The sequence below is a fragment of the Ovis aries genome, chromosome 1, assembly GCF_016772045.2.
Source record: "Ovis aries strain OAR_USU_Benz2616 breed Rambouillet chromosome 1, ARS-UI_Ramb_v3.0, whole genome shotgun sequence".
Taxonomy (NCBI): domain Eukaryota; kingdom Metazoa; phylum Chordata; class Mammalia; order Artiodactyla; family Bovidae; genus Ovis; species Ovis aries.
Genome location: NC_056054.1, coordinates 87648404 through 87669898, shown reverse-complemented (window position 1 = coordinate 87669898; position 21495 = coordinate 87648404). Strand labels below are relative to the sequence as shown.

General features: G+C 36.1%; 2 protein-coding genes across 7 annotated transcripts in view; one reads left to right on the top strand and one right to left on the bottom strand.

Moving 5' to 3' along the window:
• The window catches only part of SLC16A4 (solute carrier family 16 member 4), a 33149-nt gene extending 22637 nt beyond the window's left edge, over window positions 1–10512 (top strand). For all 4 annotated transcript variants that reach the window (XM_042252144.2, XM_004002305.6, XM_042252148.2 and 1 more), the window contains one exon: window positions 7179–10512. In XM_042252144.2, coding sequence (XP_042108078.1) covers window positions 7179–7339 — 161 coding nt within the window. In that variant the 3' untranslated portion in view covers window positions 7340–10512. The remainder of the gene's footprint in view (window positions 1–7178) is intronic.
• The window catches only part of RBM15 (RNA binding motif protein 15), a 28847-nt gene continuing 7413 nt past the window's right edge, over window positions 62–21495 (bottom strand). Inside the window, exons 2-4 of one of the 3 annotated variants that reach the window (XR_009597088.1) lie at window positions 19555–21114; window positions 12614–12773; window positions 62–12146 (exon numbers count right to left, since the gene is read on the bottom strand). Coding sequence is in view for 1 of the 3 variants with exons in the window: in XM_027972905.3 (XP_027828706.1) it covers window positions 21092–21114 (23 nt within the window). In the remaining 2 variants the exon portion in view is untranslated. Of the gene's footprint in view, window positions 21115–21495 lie in introns of all 3 variants that reach the window. The other 2 variants (XR_009597087.1, XM_027972905.3) reach the window with 2 other exon arrangements.

Genomic DNA, 21495 nt, shown 5'->3' with positions numbered 1-21495 from the left:
AACTAATTTGTTGGTCTTTAAAAAAAAATTTTTTTTAAATAAAAAAGGACCACAGAGCAGATCAGAAAACAGAGTGCATCACTTTATTGTGAAATTTATTTCACAAGCACACACACCTATGTAATAGAAAATATATATATGTGATATAAATACATTTCTTATTGTGAGTCAAAAGAAAAGTTACAAGCCTTTTGTTACCCAATATCCACAATATCCTAGCACCATATCTAAGGATAAAGACAGAGCTCATGGTAGAATTTTTACCTGCTAACTTTCAGAATACTATGTAGGCAATCATAAATTTTATAAGTTCTACAAAAAAAGTTAAAGGAAGTGATAAGGCTGTTGCTAAAAGCTTAAGTATAGATTTTTAGTCTGGGAGTTGCTCAGAGTATCTTAAACAAGATTATGATAATTGATATATAATTCAGTTAAGTTTCCTTCTCTGTATCATGATCTCTCATTGACTACAAAGTTGTGCTAGGCATCCTGTTGAAGGGAGATTTCAGGATAGTCCTTGCTCCTGTAAGTCACTGTTCTGTGAAATGACAAAGAGGATTTTACAAAGGCTGTTATATTTGTCCCTAACTTCCAGCAGCAACTACTTAAGAACATCAGAAATAGTGATTTGCAGATCCATTTATCTCTCAACTGGTATGGACAGTTATATTATTGTCTTTAGCTTTAACTAAATTGAAAGGCTTACTGGCTACAAAATATTTTTCTAAACCAAACTCAGATCTTCTGAACTGTATAAGATCCTCATTTTATACTTACCTAGATTTGTTACTATCAAATTAGAAAAGTTGAAATTCCTATAAAAATTACAGGTATTACAAGTGAGCAATCGAGCAAAGAGTAAAATGTTTCACAATAATCCTCAGTCAAAAGACTAGTTAAAAATGGTACATGAACAATAATTTTCTCCTTCCTGTATGGAAATGAAAAAGAAAAACAAGTTAGTCCTATACAGCATATTTTAATAACTCAAGGAAAGGGGGAAGGGGGGGAAAGCAGAGGACACCCAAGGAACCTATTTTCTTAAAAAAAATGTTTTAAGAAAAAAGAATGTTTAAAGAAGTAAGAAAATTATATATACACTTTTTGTAACACATAATTGTTAAGAACTACAGTAGCAACAAAATTCTTTATCAGATCTTGACTAAAACTGACAGGGATTGAAATAAATTAGTAGTTCTAAAATTAATCCCCTCACACACACACACACACACACACACACACACACACACACACACACACACACTCCCCACAAGGGATCACTCTGCCCACTCCACCTCACAGCCCTCCTTATTCTTGTCACCACTGAGCAACAAATTCAATTTTAGTTAACAACATGACCTGCTTCAGAATGGGTCAGCTGACCCAAGTGTAGGTCAAACGTCACTGTTCATCCAAACCCAAATTCTGTTTTTTTGCTGGTAGATGCCATCCAGAACTATACACTAACACCAAGATGGAAGCTTGAAAGATTGTGAAAAAATAAAAAATATTAATATTTTTAAAACAGAATATACATTTCCAATAGACCTCTGTTAGCAATATAAGTACAAAAATAGTGCTTTGGGCAATATATCAGTACAAGACAGATATACATTACTTATGTGAAATTCCTAATCTTGTACCCTAGGGATTTGACATATGAGCTCAAAATGCTTTGGACTGTTCAGTTTCATTTAAAAATAAAAACACCAATGGCCCATATTAGCTGCCTATAAGACAAATTGAGTATAGTTCCCTTCTTCCACCTACCCCTCCATTTCCCAAATGATAAATGCATATATTAAGCTAAAATATATTTTTATATTTGAATCAATAATGTCTGAAAACTCACTTAAAATGTCATAGATAACTTTTTTGTTTTCACCACCAAAACTTTATTTTCCATCCATACAGTCGAGATCTCTCTTATCCATTTAGCCCTCCCCTCTGCCCCTTTGCCTATGATAACCACTACTCTGATCTCTGCATTTACATGTTTGTTTGTTCATTTATTTTTGTTTGTTTCATAAATCATAGCCAGGACTTAACACTAGGACTTCGTCTAGAATGTTTCTTTCCCTCTTGCTATCATTTTTCAGCCTCACAATTCATCAGAAATACCATGGAGCAAAACTGGTTAATTTTGCATCAACATTTTATCTGTGTTTTACAAGAGAAGACAATGACTAAAATGGAAATTCATCCATCTAAGCCTGTCTCTCTATTAATGCAAAAAAGTGCATCTCTTCATGAAATGAGATCATTTCCTACCTCTATTCCATCCTTATTTCAGATACAATGTTAAACAAATATTCCACCCAGTCCTCACTCAAACTTTTATCAACCATGCGCTCTACAGTTTTACCAGTCATCTTAGCCTATTAGTTGAAAATTTCTCTATGGCCTAAAATTTTATTTGGAAAACAAATACACAAACAACCTTTTGGTCTGCTATAAATCCCTTTTGGATATTAAGGGTATGGGGGACAAGTAAGAAGGCAGAACAAAGCTCCTTATCCCTTAAATCCTGAAGAATATATTATACTCTGAAGAGGCAAAAGAAAACAAATCATTTATTTTGATTTATGATTTAAATCATTTATTTATCCAGTGGTTATTTTCCCCATAAACAACAAACCTCACAGAATTTTGATTCAGTATCCCTAAGATTAATGAATCCCTATAAAAACATCAAAAACAAATTCCAAACAGCTCTCTACTGTGGTTTAAAAAAAAGAGGAGGTAGTCCTTCCCTTGCAAGGCCAAGAAATCAAGTTTCAACATCCTAACACAGACCAAAATCCTCTTAATAAAATTTATAACACAGAACCAATAATTAAAGCACTACCAGTAAATCTTCCAGCAAACTTCCATCACAGGGTCTTTAGGGAGTTCCTATCTTAAAAGACACTGAGGTTTATATCTGCTAAACCATGTTTCCCAAGACTTTCTCCCCTCATGGCACATATAGGAAATATTTGTACAGCACACCCCAAGTAAAAAGACAAGGCTGCTAATAGCCAGGCCCCCAGGAATGTGAAAAGATCATTACCTCTGTACCTCAGAAGTCTAGCACTATGCTACAGCCCAATAGCTAGCTAGGAGCTCTAGTTCAACAACAGCAAATCACTTACAGAATTCTCAACTAGTTTGAACTACTATCAAGGAACTTTGGAATTAAGGGCCTTTTAGGAGTATTTTAAATCTTAACAAAATGACCAATAATAAACTTACAGTAGTAATCCTACTGTAAAGGATTTATAAACCCAGCTAAAAATCACCTTCTGAGCTATCATAGACATGAATACTTTTTAGGCAAGATGTCAGTCATTTTTAAACATGTATGGTTTAACCCATAAAATGATAGAGTAGTTTTAAAATGATGACATTTTAAAAAATGAATTTAGAATACTATATTAAACACCAATCTTGAAAGATTCTAATCCTTTTTGCCTATAAGAAAACTGGTTTTCAAAACTGTTTAAGGAAGCTGAGTCCTATCTCCCCAGTTGTTTTAAATTATCACAGGAAACATTATTTGACATTTCTGTCCAGAACAAAGGTTACACAGTTATAAGGATTTGGACCCCAACTTCATTGTACGTAAGAATCAAATGGGTGCCGCCTAGGAGGAAGATGCTTAGGAGCCAATGAATTTGCACAATTAACATGCATCTTAAGTGTATCTGGCACAGGTAGTCTGGAGACATTAAGGAAATGCTTAGAGGGCACTTCAGCTTAGGAAATCTGCACCAGCAGCCAGTACTCCTCAGAATGTTGACTACATACAGTATTCCCTAGTGTGGAGTAGAGGCTCAGATCCATGCATGCTTTCCTAGACTGTAGCTGGTATTCTCTGCCATTCACAATGCTTTTGCTATGACCAAAGAGAAACCCAGTCTTAAATGTCAATTTATGTGTGTATTTCCTTTTAAAAATGATTAGAATGCAGTGGTTTCCAAACGACCAACAGTAACCCTGAAACTCATTAGGGCTGAAAGTACATCTGTATACAGCTACTTCATGCTATTATTAAAAAAGTACAAAGATCTAATAAAATCAAACCAAATATACCATCTTTTTGTTTGTTCGTTTTTGACTGTGCCTGGCAGCATGCAAGATCTTATTTCCCTTGCACTCTATAGGGGAAGCATGGAATCCAACTGAACCACCAGGGAATTCCCTATAGAGTCTTTTTTTACTTTCAGTGGTGGGGAAAAGCTAATTATTCCAACAAGAGAGACGTTTGGTTAGAACAATGAAGCTATAAATTTAACTTAGCTAGTTGTTGTTTAGTCCCTAACTCGCGTCTGACTCTGCAAACCCATGGATGATAGCCCCTCAGGTCCTCCTGTCCATGGAATCACCCAGGCAAGAATACTGAAGTGGGTTGCCATTTCCTTTTCCAGGGGATCAAACCCACGTCTCCCGTGTTGGCAGGCAGACTTTTAACCTGAGTCACCAGGGAAGCCCCACATTTACCTTGATTATGAAGCTAATACTTTCACAGGACAACTAATTAATAATAATACAATTTAGTCGTCTATCTCACTTTTCACCTATTTGCTATTATAAACAGCATCATAAAACTACTCAACTGTACATTAATATCCTACTGAATGGCAATTAGATCTTAGAGAAATAATTTCAAAATATGCAAATCTCTCAATTCTCAAGCATGAACAGGAGAAATAGATTTAAAACAAACTGTTTCATTAAACTTTGCACTGGAAATTCCCAGGCAGTCCAGTGGTTAGGACTTGATGCTCTCACTGCCAGGGACCTGGGTTCAATCCTTCGTTGGGGAGCTAAGATCCTGTAAGCCACATAATACAGCAAAAAAGTAGTAATTAAAAAAAAAAAAAAAACAATCTTTGCATGGAAATAAAACTTTTGCATGGAAGGAGTTCTATAGGATGCTAAATAATTCCCTGCCCTGCTAAGAAAATATACTAAATATATCTTAATCTTTAATGTTTCAGAAACAAGATTCTGACTTTAAATGTGTGTGAAATGAATGGCTTTATAAGCAGTTTTCTCTCAAACTGTTTAAGTCCCTCTAGGATTTATAAAACAACTCATTTTCACTATTTTTAGCTTTATCCTCCTGACCCTTCAGCAGCACTAGCTACCTCCTTGTCCAAGAACTTCTAGTCTTTTCCCAGAGTATAACTTCTAATACCCCTGCTATGTATATACACTCTGAAGGACTAAGGGAGGGGTGACAAAGGATAAAAGGGGGTGCTGCTGATATCTAGCTTCTCCTTTATAGGCATTGCTAGAAAAGTTAATTAGAATGGTCACCTGTTTCTTAGATATCTAAAGGTCAATCAACATAATACAAAAACATGTGAGTAGGTTTCACTATTATGCTTATCTCCAAGAAACATTTAATTGAGGTCACTGATCAAGCAAGGAGTTAGTAAGTAGAAGCAACTTAAAGTTAGCTGAATTTACATAAAACATCCCATTTATTCATTACAATTAGAAAAGGAAACAAAAAGCTAATAATGCAAAGAAACAAAAATTAAAAGTATTTATCAGAGCCAACTAAGAGAACAGAGGACAGGATAGGAGATAAAGAAATACACAATCAGATAAAAATTTTATTTTAATCAGACCCAGCCAGTGAGAAATCACGTTCCAAGATATAAGTGAAAATCAAAAGACATGACGTCAGCTCCATGCAGGCAGATATTTTCATCCATTTTTATCCAGATATAGTCTTAGTACCCAGAACTGTGCTTGCATACGGTACCAAAATTTTTTGAATAAATGATCAGAATAGCCTTAAGGTTTTTTTAGGATTTTAAATATAAATACTTATAAAACTCATATTATTATAAGTTTGCATCTACAAACATAATATGCATACAATAATCTAGAAAAGATTGTGAAACCCTAGAGGTCCTAAGCTCTTTTTAGGGAATCTGAGGTCAAAATTATTTTCCTAACAATGTGTTAAGTCACTTCAGTCATGTCCGACTCTTTGCGGCCCTATGGACTGTAGCCCACCAGGATCCTCTGTCCATGGGATTCTCCAGGCAAGAATACTGGAATGTGTTGCCATTTTCTTCTCCAGGGGATCTTCCTGATCCTCAGGGATTGAACCTGCATCTCTTGTGTCTCTAGCATTGGCAGGCAGGTACTTTACCACTAGCACCACCTGGGAAGCCCTTTCATAATAATTTTGAGACTTATGCCTTTTTCATAGGAATGACTTTTGCAATAATGTATAAATATTGGTGCCTTGTACTAACATTCCTTGCCCCCAAATTCACTTTAAAAAAAAAAAAAAAAAAGGCATTTCACTTAAAGTTCTAGTGTGTGAAAGTCTTTTTCGCTCAGTTGTTTCTGACTCTTTGTGATCCAATGGATTGTAGCCTGCCAGGCCTCTCTGTCCAGGGAATCCTCCTGGCAAGAATACTGGAGTGGGTTGCCATGCCCTTCTCCAGATCTTCCTAACCCAAGGATCAAACCTGGGTCTCCTGCATTGCAGGTGGATTCTTTATCATCTGAGCTACCAGGGTGATTCAAGTATGTGCCATCAACCAAATGATTCTGAGAACCCTTCAATTCTTGTTTTAAAAGAACACTTTGATTTCAGGGAGAAATACTGTCATTGTTTAACCCATTTGGCCAAGTCAGTTCCTTTTCACTTGTTCTCACCTGAACCATCCCTGCATAGCCCTTATTACAGGTGTAATACCTAAAGCCCCACTAAACTATGAGTGCAGGGGCCATGTCTAGTTTGGCTCATTATGGTATCAACACCTAGCACATTGCTGGGAACATAGAACTCAAATGTTTGTTCAGTGAAGAAAAAAAGATAATAATCAGTTGTCACTTTTTCCCTTGGAAAATATTTGTTTTTTTTTTTCTTTGTAAGAATAATTGTAAAATGAAATGGTGTGTGTTCCCAATTTCTCCAACTTTCATTATAACACTGGAGATGGGCTCTGGGTCCACAATTACTTTTTTGCCAAGGTTTAAACCACTAACTCAGATGGAACTGATTCAGCTTCAACAGAAAATAAGACAGGTAAGCAGCTTGACTAACTTTCTAACGGGTCACAATACAGACAAATTACAGTAGGCTCCTTCCTTCAATGGTTCACGGCTGAGAACTACTAATGGCACGGTTCACATCATTAATAGAAATCCTTCCTTCCTTATAGGCTGGTTATATGATTACACCCAGACATACACCGGCTCCTACTACTTCTCGGGAGCATGCTATCTCCTCTCTTCAGTTTCCCTTTTCTTCGTACCATTGGCTGAAAGATGGAAAAACAGTGTGACGACAAAGAGAGAAGACTGCAGTCAAGTGAGAGCCTAAAAGAAAATCTAAACTAAAAGTCACTGGAAGAAAAAGAACAGAAGAGAAGTACCCTCATTTATAGAATGAGAAGGTGAATCACGTAGTTTTTTAAGATTCCTTTTTTGCTTTAGCATTCTGAAAAACGTCTAACTGGTGGTAAGAAAAGAGTAATAGCAACTTAACAGTTTGCTTCTTAACTAGAGATAATCTTTGTTTTCTTTTCATTATTTTGTTTCTTAAATTTTCTATAATAAACATGTTTTGCTGTGCAATAAGACATAAATAAGAACTGCTAAAAACCCAAACAAGAAAACTTTATTTCAAGATTGTCTCTGAATACTATTTCTATCCATCCAATGTTACTTTTTCACTATATTTAATTATCTGAAATGATCAAGCTCACTATGTAGACACAACTTTAGAACAAGTTTTATATGAAAGTTGAATAGGTGGCTCTTAATGGTAGACAAACTAAGATGTTTTCTTAAAAACCATCCTAGTGTTCTCTGCAATACCAGTCTCTCTAGAATCTCCTTCAGCTTCTGTTATTACTATCATTATTCCATCTTTCCGTTCCTCTCTGCTTTAAAGTATATTAATTCCCTACAGAGAAAAATCCAAAATGAAAGCCTGGTTTTAGCTCCAAAATGTGGCACTCTCCCACTCTCTATATGTACTTTTGTGCCACCAGTTGCAACCCCAATGGCTTGCCATTGTCCACCAGACAGTCTCGCTTATCCTTCACAATCTGACTCACCAAAGGCTTCTGGAAAACCTCTCGCAGCATGAAATCATTCTCTCCTCTGGAATCTCAAATGACTTTTAACAGAGCACTGTATGAGCCGATATGTCAATCTTCGGCATCAGTCTGCAAGATTAACAGGCCCAGCACCAATTTTGGAACCAAATTTATCTGAGTTCAAGTCTAGGTTATCTTAAAAACTGTAGTTGGTCATGTTTGAAATGTACAGGTTTTACACATAGATGTTAATGTCTAATATTCTTTTTACATTTTAGATGTAAGACAATATAAATAGTCAGAAACAGTACCCCCTCACACAAACAGGAATAATAATAAATCCAAGCTCTGCTACTTGTTACTATGCAACTTCATGAAAATTAGGGACTCAACTGCTCTTCATGAAAACTGGGACTCAACTGCTCTTGAGTCCCAATTTCCTCCTCTGTAATATGAGGATACCACCAACCTACCTCACTATGAGGATTAAATGAAAATATATTTGTACCAAGCAAAAAACTCTTCAGAAAGAGTAGCCACCAATTTCCTTTCTTCTTTCTACATCGAAACACAAGATTTAAAAAATCAGTGACTTACTAGGAACCACTCTAATCCGCCCCAGATTCCCTTTTGAGCAAAAATAGTTCTCTAAAAGACTGACTACCTAGGACAACTAGATTCTTTTCTCCAATGAAAGCAAACTATACATTGTAAGTAGAACCAACTAAACAGAGTTCCCTGGTGAACTAGTGGTTAGGATTCTGGGCTAACTGAGATCCTGTACACTGTGCAGCCAAAAACAAAAAACATAACAAAACAGTAAAAGTAGAACCAACTAACGAACTCCAAGTTGAATTCTGATTTACCCAGGCTTCATGACTCAAACACAACTGAGTAGTTCTTCATCCTACTCAGTGGTAATAGGCCCCTCTAAATCTGGGTGGTGTGGATCAAGAAAGGGTGAATCCCCAGACCACAGAAAGCTAAAGACTTCATAACTAATGTACTCATTGTACTAACAATTAACTTAAAATGTTCCTATTTACTTCTGCCCTTGAACACAACAATATTATAAGATGTCAATACATTTTTAAGTAACCATAATCTAGAAATATTATCTCAGACACACATAGGGTTTCAAGAAAAGCAAAAGAGTACACCTTTCTCAAGATATCCCAAGTGGGAGGGGGGTTGGGTGTAGGGTCCCTGGTGGTCCAGTGGTTACAACTCTGCCTTCCAATGCAGGAGGCACAGATTTGATCTCTGATCTGGGAACTAAGATCCCACATGCTATGGGGTGCAGCCAAAAGAAAAAAAAAAGATATCCCATGGGACAAAGAGGAAACAAACAATAGACTTCGCATGTGTTTGCAGAAGTAGGCTGGTGAATAACCTTATATCAACATCTAATACATACCAGTCACTGAGGCAGATATATTTTATATTTAATCTTCAGAACCCTTAGAAGAAAATACTATGATGACCATTTTACAAATAAATAAAACTAAGGTCAAAGAAATTAAACACCCAGTATGTAGAGTCCTAACTCAAACACAAACTAACAGAAAACCCTACACTTTCCTTTAGACAATCTTGGCTTCTTGGCAGTATACAAGATTATGGAGTTAATTTAATTGCAAGCAGTTATCTTGTAATAAATTTGTTCTAACTCAAATTGGCATCATTTTAATATCTAGGTTGAAATGAAAAAGAGGAAAATATCTAAGAATCAAAACAAAGCCACAAAACACCTGTTATAATACAGGAAAAATGTAGTTATTAAAAAATAATATAATTATTAATTTTAAATTAATAATGTAGTTATTAAAATCTTCCAATATTCACCAACCCTGACCAAAGAAGGTAATGCTTAAGTATGGGCCACTTATAATTTCTTAATACAAAATTTTAGTTGAAATGTTTATAAAGTTTAAGAATTACCTATAAATACATATATATTTATTAGTAGAGCCATGATAATCTGAATGTAAAAGTTCAGTTGGAACTTTTCAACACAAAATTTCAATACTTTCTTTACACTTACTGAATTATTTAAAACTATTAAGATAACCGTTTCCAGCGGTTCTAACTCTAAGAAATGCCATACCATTAATGTAAAAGGAATTGTCTATATACGCTGTTCATGAAATACTGTTTCTGGTACTAAAACTCTACCTTATAGTACTTTTAAGTTTTAAACGTTCTTTCCCACCTATTACTTCATCAGCATCATGTCAATCCTGTGAGGAAGATGGATAATTATTAATATTCCTATCTTACACCTAAGGAACGAAAGCAAATTAAGACCAAGTTATTTGTCTAAAGTTACAAAGCTAATCCTAAGGGAGCCAATTGTGAATACTAATTAACAATGTTGATTAGATCATAGCCCCTGGCTTTTCTTCTTTGATGATGAGTTTAAAACTTAATAAAAGAAACAATTATATTTAAATGGACTGAAATAATCTGTGGTATTTTTCAAATAATCTAGGGACATTAACATATGTGATGCTATCTGTTTATCTGCAAAAACTCAGCTCCTTAGTACATAAACTTGCCTAATTGTAAAAGTAGCTTTTTCCATGAGGAGGAAAAAAAAAAGCAGTGTATTAATATTTGAATTTAGATGTAATTTTTAAAAGAAACAGACTCCAAACCTGAGGACCTAAATTTAAAACCAAATCCCAATACTTTTTAAAAACCTTGAGTGATTCGCTTAAGACAGAAAAAGCTTGTATGAGGCTTCATGTCCATATATTTGCCTCATTTGGCTACTCATGCACCACAAGCATCTACCTAAATGTCTCATGTTTATTACCCATAGTCTTCATATGTACAAACAAATGAAAAACAAAAAAAGGCCTTGGAATCATCTTTTAAATAAATCAGATTAAAATTCATGTTTTATTTCTATGAGAGGGAAGCTGGCATTGTTTACCTAGGATCACTGAGACAAATAAAAACAATCATTTCCTAAAAAGAACTTACTGTCTTGTACATTCTGACTAACACATCATAAAAATCTACTTTTATCCAAAACAATCATCAGTAACAACCTAGTGAGGCTGTTTCAGAGATGCAGAGGATAAGACGGGGCTCCAGACAGAGCCAACTGTCTGGCTTGCCTGGAAATCAGGGAGTTCCTGGGACGTAGGACTATCAGTTTTAAAACTAGGACAAGTTGGCCACTCTTACCAAGGAGTAATAACACACGTGGATGTCTGGATACTTCAAGCCACATTTACCAAGAATCACAAATTCAATTTCTTTTATATCATTCAAGGGCTAGTAAGCAAAGAGAAACAAATAGGATACACAGCAACACTTAAGGAATAGAGGCATACACTTTTTAATGAAAATCCACTTTCAGGCATTAACTGATCAATGACTTGTGAAGTGAAATTTCAAAAACTGAATTAACTTTCCTGGTGGCTCAGATGGTAAAGCGTCTGCCTGCAATGCAGGAGACCTGGGTTCAATCCCTAGGTTGGGAAGATCTCCTAGAGAAGTGAATGGCAAGCCACCCCAGTATTCTTGCTTGGAGAATGCCATGGACAGAGAAGGCTGGCAGGCTATAGTCCATGGGTCGCAACAGTCAGACACGACATAAACAAACACACACACCCCAAAAAATTCCAATTTTCACTTTTACACTATTTTTACAAAACTGACTAACTGGGCCAAAATAAAGCCAAGATGTCCCTTTCTTTGGTTGGTGTCAACACATAAACATTCTTTTAGCAAGGAAAAGAGAAATCTATCCTTTAAGAGTAGTATTTCAGGACCAAGGAAATGACAGATAAGTTTTAAAGAGTTAGAGCTAACATAACCTTCCTTCAATATCTCAAAGCTAGTCAGAATTCAGTATAAATTATTTACATATACCAACCTCTAGAACAGAGAACTTTACTACACTTGATTAAGCCATTTCAAGCCTAAATGCCCCAGCTATGCAGCACAGTCCTCTGAAGCCATAGTAATAAGATGACTCACCAAGTGGCAGGTGTCTTAGGTTCTACGATTAATGGGTGTCTGCCTGGATGAGAACATATGTATGTGCCCAACAGACGATCTCATCCTGTTTGGCTAAGAGAAGAGACAGGCTAAAAAAACTGGTCAGTAGTACAGTACCTGCTTTATAATGGAAAGAATCAGACTTTGTCCCAGAGACTTGTAATTCATGCAGACTTTTAAAATGTCCTCTGTATGCATTATACCCCAATTTTCACTTACCAGAAAAGTACAACAAAGTGATCTAAGAGGATAAAAACCAACTTTATCACCCCGAAATTAGATATAGCTGAAATGTGAGAATTATCATACTGAGTTCATTGCTTCAAGATATGTGAAGTCAGAGTCATGAGAATATTAAATCCATATTTAAACCCTCCTATTACATTTAATGACTTGATGTCAGTTTCCACTCAAGTAAAAATCAGTAATTCATATTTGAGTTCTAGTTCATGAATGTATATATCCTTATGTGAAAACTGATACCATGCCACAGTTAATAAGATACGGGTTTATAAATATGGAGTTTAAAAGAAACTTACCCTTTCCCTTTGTGCAGCTCTGACTTCCAACCCAGTTTCTATAGAAACAGAAGGACAAGTGCCAATGCCAGAAGTCTGCCAATTAGAACTCATCTTTTAGTTGCTGAATAATAAAGCCATATCCCAAAGTCGGCTATAGGTTTTTGATTGTCAGTAGTTCCTAAAAAGAAACCCAGGAGGAAAAAAAGACATTTAACCAATTACTATACTTGAAATGCTCCCTCCTTTAAACTTGGCTATTAAAAGAAAATAGAGGAGGGTAGATCTAACACCATGTGTTAAATTTTTTTTTAAATTAGGGCTTCAGACACTTCTACACTTAAAAAGCAGCAAATAAAAGAAAAGGTGTCTTTGAAGGTTCACAATACCTTTAAGCTAATGTATTAAAGAACACTCATGTATCACACATAAAGTATTTTCAACCACCAAACCTTAAAGTTCAGATGAATTTCATCCTTTTTGTGGAATGAATTTTCAGTAAGATTTTTAACACTGCAGAGGGTAAACTTCATAAGTAAAATTTGTTGGGAGAAATAAAGGATACAGGTAAATGTCCACTGTAAAATAAACAATTCTCATGTCTCAGGACGAATCTATAAATCATAAATGAACCCTAAAGAAGTTTTCTAAAGATGCTGACATTGCTGTGCTTGATGAAAAATCCCTCTAAAACATACATGCCAATTGAAAAACTGTGAGACATGAGAATAATCTGGCTGCAATTTCTCATTCGGTATCAACATGGCTGCTTGGTTAATGTACTTTAGAATCTTTTACCTTAAAAACTTAGGCATTAAAAAAGCATTTCTGTAATAAATTGATACCATGCAATTCACAGTATTTTCTGAACATTCACATTGGTCCATTCTCTTCAATATATATCTTTATTACTTGTCGCTGTGAGCTTTAACATAATTAGATTCTTATTGCTATGTGTGGAAAATCAGTTTCTTAATGAAGTTACTTTTGTACGATGACTAAACAACAAAAGCAATCAGGAACCACTCCTCAATCCTGTCCATATCTATGCTCTCCATAGAAAGCTCTGAATCCATCTCTACCAAATCTCCTAAATTATGGGGCACCTATCAGTACAGTCTCAAATATTCTCACCTGTATCTATCAAAAAAGAACATGCTCTATCTTACAATGAAAAGAGTGGACTAGAACAGAATGGGAGGGCGAGAAAAAACATATTTAAATGTAACAAAATAAGCAAGACCCAACTAAGTAGGATGGGCTTCCCAGGTGGTACTACTGGTAAAGAACCCCACGTGCCAATGCAAGAGACATGGGTTCAATCCCTGGGTCAGGAAGATCCCCTGGAGGAGGGCAGGGCAACCCACTCCAGTATTCTTGCCTGGAGAATCCCAGGGACAGAGTCAGGCGGCAGTCCAAAGGGTCGCACCGAGTCAGACACAACTGAAGTGACTCAGCAAGCAAACCAACTAGGATAGACAACAGATAACCCTTCCATGTCTTGGTGACAGAGACCTCTGGTAATTTTCTGGTCACTAGAGTTCACTATCTATGATCACTTGTACCTACTTTTCTTAATGAAAATATGTATTTTTTTAACCCTTAAAGTAAATGTCCTTTACTTTAGCATAAATCTGACAATCTTATGCATGAGGGATAAGATGCTAATCACCAACTTTTACTACCCTAAACATTTATATATCTACATATTAGTAAGTACCTATCAAACTTTCCAGTAGAGGAATCACTTGGGGAATCTGAGTTCATTCAATAGGTTTGTGTGAGGGCTTCCAGTTCTACATTTCTTAACAAGCTTCTGTGTGATGCTATTACTGCTGGTCTGAGGATCGCACTTTCAACCGCAGAAATTCTACAAGGCTAAACGATATACACACTGCACTGAATCCAAATTCACTCTGAAAGTTTTTGGTTTTGATGTCTGAACAATTTTTAAGAGGCTAATTGTGCATGTGTTGGTCAGTATGTTTACGATTTGACTCTCAAGCAGTGATTCTCAACCTTGGCTACACACTAGAATCAGGTGAGCACTTAACACTAGCACCTTGGCAGAACCCCACTGGACCTAGATGAGTCTCCTGGCTACTGGTATTAAAATTCCTCACATGATTTTAATGCATAGCCAGGTGTGAGACCTCTGCTACAAAAGAATTCTAAAGAATGCAGTTTATTGAAGTGTTTCTCTATAAAAGAATATACATAAACTATACAATTATCTTGGGAGCAAGGCAAAACTGAGAGTCAGTTTCTATATGCTAAAATAAAAATTTTATGAAACAATTTTCCTAAAATTCCTTAAAAACATGAAATAAAATATATATGTATATGTGCCTCAAAGTGTTCATTTTACCTGTAATAATAGTTCTACTCTGAACGTTAATGCAATAAAAGGTTATGTATGGGTTTTTCATTTAGCCTCTTTTTTGGAGTTACAGCAGAAATTATATGTGACTACAGTGTAAACTGTCATGACAACTTGCTGAAAGCAGAAAGAAAACTGACATGCTGAGAAAATGAGGTTATATGAGGAAGACCTCAGGATGGCCAACAATTGTGAGACTGAAGAAATAAAATCTCTATTATAATATTTAAATAAAAGAACAATGCTTATCTCTAAGCAAGAATATATTCACAGTCTTGCAGAGAATTTGAAATGCTAATCTATCTTTGAAGGAAATATTATCTTTGATGTGATAATGGTTGAAAGATTTCCCATTTTGAACTACTTATACTGCCTTTGTCTTCAATTTGTATAGCTAATTAGCTAATTCTTCCAATAGTTTAGTATCTACTATATACCAGGCACTGTTCTAGATCTTGGGAATAACTGAAAGAAACCTGAAAGACATTTGTTCCTTTCCTGAGATATGTAGCCAAATCTTGACCAAATCACTTGACCCCTTTGCTTAAAACCTCTGCATTCAGCTTTAGAACACAATCGAAACCCTTGGTCCTTGGCAATAAGGCTCCAACTTAGTTTATGACCTCCCTTCCCTGATAGCTCACTTGGTAAAGAATCCACCTGCAACGCAGGAGACCCCGGTTGGATTCCTGGGTCAGGAAGATCAGCTGGAGAAGGGATATTCTATATTCTTGGGCTTCCCTTGTGGCTCAGCTGGTAAAGCATCTGCCTGTAATGCGGCAGACCTGGGTTGGATCCCTGGGTTGGGAAGATCCCTTGGAGAAGGATAAGGCTACCCACTCCAGTATTCTGGCCTAGAGAATTCCATGAACTGTACAGTCCATGGGATCACAAAGAGTCTAACAGGACTGAGCGACTTTCACTTCACTTTCTTTGGTTATAAGCTCCATGAGAAATAAAGACCTCACCAATATAATCCCAAGACCTGGAATACTGCTTGATGCATAATAAGTACCTGAATATTTGAAGTATTAAATAATTAGCTACACCAACTGAAGATAAACCCAGTAACAATAATTCAAAATGGGAAATCTTTCAACAATTTACAAGCCAAAGATACACTCAATTTTACCTATAAGTCCACTGTACCTCACTCAAGCCTATCAGTAACCTAGTTAGAAGTTAGTAGACAAAAGTAATGGTTCATTCACAGAAATTACTTACATGTGTACATACACACTCAATCTTAAAATCACTTTCAATTTTAAGACAGACTACAATCACATTATTTTTTAGATTAACGGAAAACTTAAGGATATCTCAATCAATTCCTGACAATATACCCCTTAGCTAAGCCACAAAACTTTTCTGGTATCTCTTTAGCATTTCATAAACTAAACAGCAGCCCTTCTTCACAGACAGTTATAAGGTAAAATTAAACACTTAGACTGAATATCTGGGGGAAATAATTACATGACAATAAAACTACTACTTGTGACAATGTTAAGTGCTCAATTCCATGGCATCTGCTGCTTCCTTCTGCTTGTCCTTTCAATAGTTCTGAATTTATCTTCTGGAAGCTCCTCTCAGCTTCACAATCTGAATACTATTCTGGTTCTCCTACCTGAGACTATTTTCTGGCATCATCATCTTTTCCCATGCCTTAATATGACACTACCCCAAGTTTACACTTCAGTACTCTTACTGTCTAACCAATGCTGCTCAACCCACGACCACTGAACAGACTACTACATCAGAATTACCTGGAGAGCTTGTAAAGAACAAAGACTCCTGGGCCATGCATGCTGGTCCTAACAAATCCCACAATTTCTGGGGTTGGAGAAAGGGCCTGTATGTTTCCCAAGAACTTCATAAAATCCACCACCCAAACATTTTCTCAGGTTTGCAGCTTTAATCCCATCCCAGTCTCCTGAAAATAGTGAATTATGACAGTACAGTGACCAAAAGCCCTAGCTAGAACAAAAGCCTGGCTAGAACCCTGCTGTATCACTGTGAGAGTATGGTCTGTGGTGAAAAGTAGATGAGACAATGTTTGTCAAGGACTTGGCAGAATGCTTGGTCTCAAGTATCTAATAAAAATGACTGCTATTAGTACTGCTGCTTTATATCCATATCCCTCAACTAACTATCCATCCTCACTTCCCACCTGCCTAAAACCAGCCTTTCAGGACTCCCTATTGTTGCTGACCCAACCATATTACTAGTTTTCTAGACTTAGCCTGAATCTTTCCCATATATCAACAAGCTGCTCTATTATTATTAATCACGCTTGATAGACTGACATCTCAATTCCAACCTCCCTCCACCATTCTAGGTTCTAACAAATTATTTTTTAAACTCTTTCATGATCAGCCCAGCTTAAAAGTTCACATATCAATCATATACCCATATTGCCAGTAAGAAGTCAATTAATCAAATATTGGCCTGTGACATTTCTCCCATGGTTGTCTTGAACAATGAACTTGCCCCAATATTTAACTATTTCCCTGTTTCTATCTAGTTTCTCCAATCATAGGAGTAGAGACTATTTGAAACATTCTTCTCTATGATCAATCTTACTTAACATACAGCCAGAATTTAATTTATACAGGAATCCTACCTGAATGCTTATTAACATAGCATTTGGGAACAGAAGCATGTTAAATAATTTTACCTCAAGATTAAAATCTTGGTTGCTTCTCAGCAACAAGCTTGTCTGAGGTTTGAAGAAATTTTGTTTATTCTGCTTAAATTTATAAAATTAGTCAACTCTGTTTAAAACTTGTAACTAGGTTATAATTCAAGTTTTTAAGTAAAAGGCTCTTAACCAGGAAAACTTAAAAATAGCAAAGTGGAATGGGAGACAGAGGTGATGGTCAGATAAGCCATAATCATATATCCTACTGCAAAAAGAATAATAAACGCTGTACAAACCATAAGTATTAAATTTATTGCCTCAGATAAACAACTTATAAACAACAATGTGACTTAAGCTACTGAAGTGGCAAGTTATAAAATCTAGGCTGTTTTACCAGTCAGGGTAATCCCCATTTTCAATTTTAATACAACTAGATCCTTCAAAATGAACTCAAGAGATGTTCTTGGAACTATTTCTTTTATAGCAGAACCCTAAATCAAGATCCTACAAAAGACACTGGGAAACCACAGATATAATCCAAGAGGGCAGTTTCCAATTTATAAAACAAGGACTCTAGATCTAACACTCAACCCAATTAATATTTTTTTCTTCATGCTGTAAGTAGAAATAATATGATTTCATTGAGTGGTTTCAAAAAACAATGTACCCTGTGGTGGATTCATGTTGATGTATGGCAAAAACAAAACAATACTGTAATTAACCTCCAATTAAAATAAATAAATTTATATTTTAAAAGTGTACCTTTCCATTTTGCATCACATATAGAATAAACAAATGCCAAACAAATGCCCTGTCTGCAATATTTTTTCTTCTTGAGATAAAGCCTGAGATCTTAAGATACCACACATGTAGAAATATGTTTCGAGTATAATAAAATTTTCCTCAAATTGCCACAGTGATTTTCTTTTTTTTTAAACTAATTAGAAAAACTACTTAATGAGCTTTCAGTATGGACTAGTCAGAGAAAGAAAATACACCGGAAATTAACATTTCCAACAGGAATAAACAGCTTAAAGAAATGTACATGACAGATCATTTAGCAAAGCTTTAAATGGCAGTCAATTCATAAGCAGATGTTTTACAAATTCTTGAAAACAACATACTGAGAACCTGAAAACTGCTGTACTTCACTTTCCCCATTTGGAAAGAGATGAAAAACAAGAATCTAATGAAACAGAAAAATCCTCTTCAAAATTTTTGATCCCATTTAAAATACAGCAAAGAAAACCTAAATTATATTATACATTTAAAAAGCTGTGCTTGTGTTCAGCTGCCAAAGCCTCACATTTGATTAATAACAGAGGAAGGGGCTGGAAGGGCTCAGGTTAGTAGCACTAAATGGACAGTGAAAATGGTTAAGAGATTTTACTCAACACTGCCCATTCACTTTCCTAAGTTTATTGCAGCTACCTAATGTTATAATTAAATCTCCCTGTGGAAAAAGAAAAAAATTAACCATTTTGGCTAAATTATCTATCACTCACAGTCCAATAATACGCTTTCTTGCTACATATACTAAAATATTCTTAACTTGGAGGTTTAGAGATCAGTGTTTGTAATAAGCAACATTTTTACACCAGTTGAGTTCTTCCAGCACCACTGAATCACCATTAACAGTGAAGGCTACAGTTAAGAGAAAACGTCATATTTTTACAGGTCCAAATTCATCACCAGAATTTTAACACTTTGGCTCCCACATTTAAAAGAATTTTTTCAAATGTTAAGATAAACTTTAAAACTTAAAAATATCAAAACACCAAGAACAAAAGTTCTGGTCTACAACTTTGTTAATGTAACACTTTGGTGAGGGGAGGAAGCTAGTAACAGCAGCAGAGTGCCTAAATCAGAGAAATATATCCCCAAACATTAAAAGCCCTCACCCTGTTAAATCATAATGCTTTTGACCTCTAAAAACCCTCTTACCTGTTCATAAGAGTTTATACAGCTGTTTGCCACTGGAACACCACCTTGCAGAGTATAAGCGTGGCATCCTTTGTTGATAATCACCTGTTGCCTAAGTAATCATCATCCCGCATGGAGACAGACAGCACTAGGGCTCTTCCATCCGAGGTTAAAATTCAAAACAAGCCCAACAAGCCTGCATTTCAAGGTGGTCTTCGTCTGCAACTATTAAGTTTAAAACTGGCAAACAACAGTGGTGTCTGAAGCCAATGGTGCAGCACTGCTGGCTTCCTCTTGAATTCCAGCGTTGTCACTGTGCACCGAAGTCTCCTGCGGCAAACAGGGGAGTTGTTCTCCTGTACTGGAAACAGCTTCCAAACATCAGGAGCCCCTGTACAGGATAATGCAGGAACTAAAGGCAAACACTTTTTCCTCCTTAAGGATGCCTCCATTTTTTCCTCACAATCTGTACTACCAACCGAAGTGACTGGGCCTGAGTGTGCGTTCGTACCTATGAAACCGTCACGGTGCATGCACATCCAAGGCATGTGGAACCACAGGTGAAATAAGGCACAGATACCAAGTAATGGTTCTAATTACAAACGCTAGCTCTCAGGAACTCTTCATCCATTCAGAACTAAACCCATCACTGCATAACTCTGGTAAGAAGCCCCTGAAGATGGAGGAGCTCCTCAAGTGTGTCAGGAAAGGCTTTATTAACATCATCATTAACATTTAAAAAGCAAGCGGAGCATTTCTCCTTCTTTTGGCAATTTGGTGCAAATGTTAAGTGCAAGATAAAGCAATTTCAAACTTTTCTTCAAATTAAAAATGAAACTAAGGCCAAACGTGATGGGTGGACAAAATAAATCAAAACTTAAAATTCAGCAACTCCGGCTCTTCAAACCAGCAAAGCCCCCGACTTGTGCACTGTGGTGAGGCTTACGGTGCTTGCCCCGGCTTCTTGCGTGCCAGCAAACAGCACCATTTCCTCATCAAGTTGAGGACTGAGAAGCAAATGATCCCCTTCACTGCAAACAAAGGGGGTCACAGTAACACTAGTGATCCTTCAGAATTGACACACTGTGATAGTCAAAATGATGGTCTCCCTGCTTCTTGCTCAAGACATACAAGATCTGAGCAGCAGCAAGTACCCCCTCAGCTGCAAACAAAGGGGTCAAAGGTTTGCCGTCAATTCACTTCCAGGCAGAAAAACATTTTCCTCAAAAGAAACAATTTATTTAGAATAAAACAAAAGCAGCTCAACTGTGAGCGCACGTTTGAGTGACAGCTACTTTTAAGCTGTGTGAGCCATAAAAAGGGTTTTTCTTTTCCAGAAATCTTGTGTACACAGCACAAAGCAAGGTCATTTTTTTTTTCCACTTAAAACACCGGCATTGGCATCACAATAGCAGATACACAACTTTAAGCTGCCATTTTAGTAAAATGCACAAATACTAAACAGATTAGCTTTCTTCCATCAAGAGGCCCATGTAAACTTCACATAAGCCACAACTTCTCTTCAAAAAGGTCCATTAGAGCTTTGAATTCCATGTCTTCATCCGTTGTTCACCAGTTTTGCTTGCGGGGGGGGAAAAAAAGGTTATTCAGTACAAATGTTTACAATATTAAAAATATATATATTTCCCCTATGCCATTATAGATGAACATAACATTAACAAGACCTTCCTGGACAATCCACCTTGACTTCAAAAAGCACCAATAATACCCACTGGCACAAGCCTTGAAATGAACTTACTGTGAACAGACAACAAGTAGAACAATAGGGTGAATTCTTTTTTTAAAGACTGCAATTAAGGATTATAGGACTGAAAATATCCCCTGTACTCATGTAACTGAGTAAAACATGTCAAAAAAATTTCAGAGAAAATCAAATTTATAATCAATTTACAATCAATGTATTCTATATAAGTTAAAAAAAATGAAATTATAAAAAGGTGG